Raw genomic sequence first — 7739 nt, forward strand, 5'->3', positions numbered from 1 at the left:
AAAATTGCACCAAAACAATTTAGTATAGATACATTCAAAAAATAAATGAATAATACGTTCATTTCCAGTGTTACAGAAGCCAGATTTGGCTTGTGGCACATGGCAACATGTACATATAAGTACAATGAGTTACGACCAGAGTCTCATGTCTTTCTCTTCGGACACTTACGTCCGAATCAAGTGCTAGAATTGAGGTAAATTCCAAATTCGCCCATAAATTCAACCCTATAAACAAAATGCATTACAGGCTATTCATCACAGTTTAAAAAAAAAAAAACAGTCTCCCCCATGCCATTGTGTATCACTGCAAGTCCCAATGTCTGTTTATCGTTTAGTATGGTGGAATGCAACTGAAAGAGGTAAACCACTGAGTATAAATGTTGGCAGCTTATGGTATTTTAATGCACCCCACCCAAGCAATATCTTGGAAATTGCAGCCTGAGGGAAATCAAAAGGGTTGATTAAATGTTCAGTTATGCATGACACATTCAATTATGCTAGGACAATTAAAGGTAGTGCCTAACAGGGTAGGTTCTACGTTATTAATCACACGCCCAATGAATCACTTGCCAGTCTCAATTTTGCATCAGGATTGTGGTTGGTGTTTGATGTTGCCTTCACCACCTTAAGGCATTGACTGCATCAAAACATTTTGACAGGCGCAGTATGGTCAATCAACAATCCTGCAAATATTTCACTTGAGTTTTAGCAATACAGGCAAAAGTAGAAATTAGAACATTTCCGTAACAATTTGAGGAAAATTGTGCACTGATTTGAGTTTATTTCCCCACATAGAGAACTGTTAATGCATAGAATACTGTAGTTTGCCAAGTCATATAGGAGAAACAGACCCTTGGGGTGTTCAATACTAGGCAACAAACACAGTGCTAGATAGTGCTACGTACTGTATGAAGTCCATACAGTATGTGGCATGGTGCTGAGAAGCTCAATGACCAATCCTGCTAATATCAAACATGAAAAAACCATACTTAATTCAAAAATCATACATCTTTAGAAGAGACTTTGGCCAATATTCCTAATGTATTTGTAGGATTAGACATAGTAGTCCTGACAGTATAAAGTGAACAGTGAAATAGGCAGACAGTGGATGCTCTTATTATACCTTAATATGGTCAGTGACTTTAGCCATTATGTAAATACATATGCTGGTCATTTTGCATGATAGTTAAGAGCAATGTTAGTTGGGGGGAAAAAACAGTGTGAACAGATAGGAGCACATCACAATGTGACTGTAATAACAACAACACTAAAATGAATAATAATAATTTACATTAGGATAAAATTGGAATCCCAGTTGTACAGTACTGAAAAATATTTATCTGTTCTGTTCACAAGCTTAAGCCTCAGCATTGCAGGGGTTCATTCATATAAATTTGTTATGCAGCGCCACCTGCTGCAAACGTTCAGTATTACATAGCTTCAGTTGAACGGCTGAATTTTGCACTGACTGGAAGTCAAGTTCAGCAACCTAGAATTAAAAAAAGAAGTGGCAAAAAATATTTGTACTCAAATGTGCATTATTTTATTTAACTAATTAATACATAATAAAATAAAGCAAGTTCTATTGGACATATCTGACACATATACAGTAACTGGCTATTACCTGACAAATTTATGCAATATTTACCTGAATTATGACCTTCCCCAGATTTCCCAGTATAAATTAATCAACAAAGTTTTTAACACATTTTTGGATTACGTTCTTCAACCAAATACTTTCCTTCGGGTTAATTATCCTATGGAATAGCAGGAAGTTCCTTCTGCCTAAATGATCACGATTAATACTGTTACACTTTATGCAATATTTACCTGAATTATGACCTTCCCCAGATTTCCCAGTATAAATTCATCAACAAAGTTTTTAACACATTTTTGGATTACGTTCTTCAACCAAATACTTTCCTTCGGGTTAATTATCCTATGGAATAGCAGGAAGTTCCTTCTGCCTAAATGATCACGATTAATACTGTTACACTTGATCACTTCCTGAAGCCTGAGTCTGAAACCATGCTTCAGTGTTAGAGTGAGGTTCATTAGAATAATTATGGTTCTTCCCATTGCTTTATTACTTAAATATGCATCTTGTGTTTGGTGACTTCTGCCTTCAGAAAACAAACAATCTCCAGGGTATGCCACACGAACATTGTACCAAACGAGGTGTTAAGTGCTTAGACTACACTGCATCCATTCACAGTATACAGCAGCAGGATTTGGCAGTGAGATTGCTAATGCTAGCATTTCAACATTTAACAAGTTAAAATAAAATCCAGCAGATGCAACATATTTTAACCCTTTCATATTGAGTAAACCAAGATAAAACGTTATCTTTTCTCCAAAATAAGTAGACTGGTTCAGAATTCTAAAAACTAACTTGCACAATCCTTTCAGTACACAAAGTTAAAAAAGCTGTTTGCTAATGTCTCAGCTGAACAAGAGGTAGATAAAACTCAAGTCAATAGTATATAGTATAGTCAAGCTATAGTACAAACACATTTTTAAGCCAAAAACATTTTACATTTTGTCATATGATGATTAGTACGGTTTATCAAGTCTGGCTGCTTATTTCTGTCTAGAAATAAAATGTATAATTTATAAAACTATAAATCAATTTTACATTGTGAATGATATTCAGCACCACTTTGTTTTCAGTAAGGACAAAAACATAGGTATTACCATAAATACTATACATACACACTCTCACACATGCACGGTCTGTTACTTAACATAATAAAATGAGCTACAAACAAATATTTTTAAAAAATAAAAGTGAGTTTGTTTCTTGCTGTGCATTGTGCAATATGTAACTTCAAAGCGAATGTTTCCTTCCTATCTCTCGTTCTCCATATCCAGATTGTCCTCACGTTCCACATCCCGGGGGCGGAGTTCTCAGCCGGTCCTCCCAGAGTTCCCATTGGCCCCTAGCGCTTTGCATTGCTCCTTCCAGCGGCGGAATTTGCCGGCGCTTTTCCGGCAGGCAAAGCGGGCGATGTCCACCATGAAGACGCAGGAGAGGCCGTAGATGGCCACTCCGCCCCCCTTGACGGCCAGCGAGGGGCGGGGCGAGGCGAGCTCGCAGTACAGCATGCGGCCGCCCACCCCGATGCGCACGCCGGCGAACAGCAGGACGAAGAGCGCGTCGACCGCGTCGCCCGCCAGCGTGTCGTAGCGGCCCAGCTTGCGCAGGAACCAGCGCGCCTGCAGCAGCGGGTTGGTGATCTCCGTGCCGAAGAGCACGGCGCACGTCTCGATGCCCGACTCGCCCTGCACCAGCGCCAGCAGGATTCCCAGAATGCTCATGGTGTGGTGCGCCAGCATCAGCGGGCCCTCCGTGCGGTAGTACACGCACCAGCCCATGTCGAAGACGAAGTAGCCCAGGCTGAGGACCAGGGCTATGACCTGCAGGGGTGTGTTCTCTGTACCTGTGGATGACACACACAAAAAATGCGTCACTGACAAACACGTTGGATGAAGGGGGTATACAACACAAAACAATAATATTAATAATAGTAACAATATGGTTCAATTGTTGATACTGTTATTGTATGTAAACAATGATTTAGTACAATTTCTTCAAAGTTGTAGGAGGCGATACAGTAGTATTAGTAATACTAGTAGTAAATTTTGTAATTTCTGTAATCATTTATCACTTGTAGCAGTATTCAAGTACTGTATAGTTATTTCTAACTGAAACAATCAAATTGTTCATTTTTTGCCCAGGGTTGGAAGTGCCCCTTCAGAGTTCTTTGAATAGAGCAATAAAAAGGTAGAATGGAACTGAACAGAAACAAAACTTTATTTGCCCTCTTTTTCTTGAAGAGGCAGCCCTTTACACTTCCTACACAAATATCACATGAGCAGCAGACTCACATTCACCCTGTTTACACTCATTGTACATATATGTTGAGGTATAACAGACTGTACACTATTGACTCTGTCTTTGATGAACAGGTGAGCACGCCTGGTGCGTGAACGCAGACAGAGCGTAGGCCGACGCACGATGGCGTCAACAGCTCGCTGTTGTGGCGCTATCAGAGCAACAGCATGTAACGCGCTAGCGGAGGAGCAGCTACCTGAGTCAGTGACATCATGCCCTGCTGCAAAACAGGGGAAAGGCACCGGTTCGGGAGCTTGCGAAACGTAACCTGCAAATGAATCAGATTATAAAACTGGTCCACACGTTGGTATTCTGATTAAGAGCGTTTCTGACAAGCTACTTACTATTGCAGTATGGCTTCGGAGTTCATGGTCCTAAGAAAAAGCACTTCGAGTAACTCCAAAAGAGCTTGTACAGTGGCGTTATTCCTCCAGAGCTAGTGCATGCATATTACACCATTATTCGTCAAAACATTATTAAGCGCAGCAATTGGAAAGCACACGTTTAGAAGAAGGCCACAGTAGAATACGTATATGTTATTTGTAATTAGTATCAACTATTAACTTACGTCACATGTTACATATTCTGAAAAGCAGATTTGCCATACATTCTTGCGGATACTTTACAGTGGCTGGAGTGTCTAACATTTCAGAGTCCCTTGCTACTATAGACGCCTCGCACTCTCCAGGAAGGATTTCACTAGAAGTGGCGGTTATTCCTCACCAGAGTCGGTAGGTATGATTTGAGCAACAGGCCTGTCCATTCCAATTCATCTGAAAGGATTTACGGTTAGGTTGCTAGGTCAGGTCAAGTTCTTCCACACCAATCTCAGTAAACCATTTCTTTATGGACCTCGTTTTGAGCATGGGGGCATTCCCCAAACTGTTGCCACAAAGTTGAAAGCACACAATTCTCTAGAATGTCAATGTACCCTGTAGCATTAAGATTTTTCTTCACTGGAACTATGGGGCCTGGCCCAAACCATGAAAAACCAAACCATGAAAAACAGCCCCAGACCATTATTCCTCCTCCAACAAACTTTACAGTTGGCACTTACATTTGGGCAAGCAGCGTTCTCTAGGCATTCGCCAAACCCAGATTCGTCCATCAGACTAGCAGACAGCGAAGCGTGATTCATCACTCCAGGGAACACGTTTCCATTGCTCCAGAGTCCAATGGCGGTGTGCTTTACACCACTCTAGCCGACACTAGGCATTGTGCATTGGTGATTTTAGGCTTACGCGCTGCTGCTCGGCCGTGGAAACCCGGTAACAGATAATAGAATTATCAGAGGACCTTGCTTTGCTGAAGTTTGCCAAAAAACACTTTACGTTTTTTATTTGCATGCCCGGCAAATATCACTGACATGGTCATTTAGGAAATGAATAATATTACAGAATTATGCAGGTAAAGATTACTTTACGTGACCTCCCCTAGTGAAACGAATCCTGTCCAGACAGGGCTATATACCAATTTTTAATTAAATAGTACAAACAAAATACTGAATACCTAACAAAACCCTGCAGGCACAGATTACAACTGTCCACATACCTTGATTGTGAAAATTTAAATAGTGAAACTTGAAACGCTTTTAGCCTTTGGTCTAGTTGAGTCACCGGTCAACATGTGACAGATGTCCCCAAGTTACTACGCTATATTTTCTCTCTGCTGCAATCAATTACAATAATTATGGCAATTACTGGTTCAAAATACAAAAATACAAAATACAAATACAAAAGGAAATGAAAAAAGCACAGAAAAGCACAACAACCAGGCAGTCTAATACATGAAGCTTAAACAGCATATTACCTAAGTTTTCAGTTCGCCGAAGCCTAGCTTTGTTTTCCCACTTGGTCTTCCTTATGCTCTACTCCTCTCATTACACAATGCAGAAGTCTTTCTCCTACCCCCTTTCTTTTTTTTTACAAATTCCAGTTTGTGTTACCATCACAGAAACGTGCAGTGGCCGAAGCTCTCTACAAACCAATTATTCCACAGTGTCCTTTACATCTCCGACGGCTTTTGCCTCTAATGAGATTATGGACTCACTTTGTCCAATGCACACTTGGAAGAGCCCCCACGGCTGTACGTATAGCACCTTAACTTTAAACACGTGACAAACTGCACCCTTAAGGGTCCCTTGGAACAGAGCAGAAACAGCAGAAATAACAGGAAGCACAGAAGCCAGTCGTGCCATTAACCCTCAGAGGCGTGGTGACTAGGAGAGCCGTGAAGCTGGCAGGTGGCAGAGCTGCAGATTTAACGTACACCGATTAGCCATAATCCCAGACTGCAGCTGAGTCATTAGTGCCCAGGTAGAAAAGACTGTTAGCAATACTCGTATTGGTTTTTGCAAGAGGACATTTGGGAAGCTGGACCTTTGATTCAGAAATAAAACAGTTTCCTCTTTGCCATTCATGTCTGCATTTCTTATCGGCAAAAGCCACCCAGACCCAACCCCACCCACCCACCCACCCCACCCCCAATTCCACCACCTGACAGCACTGTTTCTCCAGACAGAAAAGATCCTGGCGGGCCGCACTGTCTGCTCGTTTTTGTTTTCACTGTAAATTCAGCAAACTTTTCAAACCCAAAAGACCAGGTGAGTAATTGTGCAATCAGGTGTCTTCATTAATTATTCAACAGCTGAGAACAGGCACTGCCCAACCCTGAGACTATGTACTTGGGTGATCTCGACAACAAGAAAAAGCAGCCATTTTTAATACCTCATTTGATTAATTTATGTTTTTTTTTACATTTTATCCAAAATTGGCTCCAATACCCACTAGAACTGAGGAAGGCAAAGAGGGCCATATCTGTTTCTGATTGTTATGCCAACTTCCTTAATTACTTAATTAGCCCTAACATAACATCTGACATGAGTAAATGGTGTGTGTGCCCTGCGACAGATTGGTGGCCTGTCCAGGTTGTATTTCTGCATCTCGCTCAATGCATGCTGCGATAGGCTCCAGCACCCCCCGTGACCCTGCCCAGGATAAGCGGGTATAGACAACGGGTGGATGGACCGATGGATACCATCTGACATTTTAGCTACATTTCTAACTAAGTGCATGAATGACAGCTAAGACTGTTCTTGTATCCCTATATGACATGTTTTACTGTGATCTAATCTATGAGTGAACCAGTGTTGGTATATACAGCCAATTAGCTCATTTAGCCAGGCTAATAGGTGGAAGCAAAAACCTGCATACACACCAACGCTCCAGGACTAGAACTGCCAACCCTTGCATTAGAAGGCCAGTCACACTGATGTAATACCAGGGTGAGAAACTCTGTTCCTGGAGAGTCAGCATGAATCCAGGTTTTTATTTCCACCAATTTACCCATAATTAGTAGGTAAATGGCCATTTAACTGTCCACACCAATGCCATTTCACTCAGATTAGATCAAAGTAAAACACTGTTTACTGTGATCTTAAGACTAGACTTCAGTTGCTGTTCATGAGGTACTGTGAAATTCTCCTAGAATTTCAGTTGACATGAACAATAAGATTGATCAAATTACAAGAGTAAAAAATTGAGATAATGGCACTCCTTGTCTACCTCTATTGTGATATCTGTAAATTTGAAAGAGTCCAGTCTAGCACATATACCCCAGGACATGTTGCTGTCCACATGCTGAGTGGGGCAGCCCTTGCATAGGAGAAATTCATTTTATGAGCAACTGACTTTAAATAGCGCAGACACCCACCTGGCCAGTGGGGGCGCTCTTGCTCGAGGAGGCTGTGGATGCTTCATTCCTGGGGAACACAACAGCCAGTTGTGATTTGTCCTGTGAGACTCCTAGATATAGGCTAGTCAGATTTCAAAACCTTTCAACACTT

At 41.4% G+C, this 7739-nt stretch overlaps 1 protein-coding gene across 1 annotated transcript; it reads right to left on the reverse strand.

Annotated features, from left to right (window-relative positions):
* Window positions 1-1520: 1520 nt before the first annotated feature.
* Window positions 1521-3899, reverse strand: tlcd5b (TLC domain containing 5b). Its single transcript, XM_064350950.1, has one exon. The coding sequence runs from the start codon at window positions 3373-3375 to the stop codon at window positions 2908-2910; it is 468 nt and encodes a 155-aa protein (XP_064207020.1). The 5' UTR covers window positions 3376-3899; the 3' UTR covers window positions 1521-2907.
* Between the last annotated feature and the right edge of the window lie 3840 nt (window positions 3900-7739).

This window comes from Anguilla rostrata, chromosome 9, assembly GCF_018555375.3.
Source record: "Anguilla rostrata isolate EN2019 chromosome 9, ASM1855537v3, whole genome shotgun sequence".
NCBI lineage: Eukaryota > Metazoa > Chordata > Actinopteri > Anguilliformes > Anguillidae > Anguilla > Anguilla rostrata.

Bases quoted from the DNA above. Each gene is read 5' to 3' on its own strand.
- tlcd5b (XM_064350950.1), bottom strand. From the start codon at position 3,375: ATGGGCTGGTGCGTGTACTACCGCACGGAGGGCCCGCTGATGCTGGCG.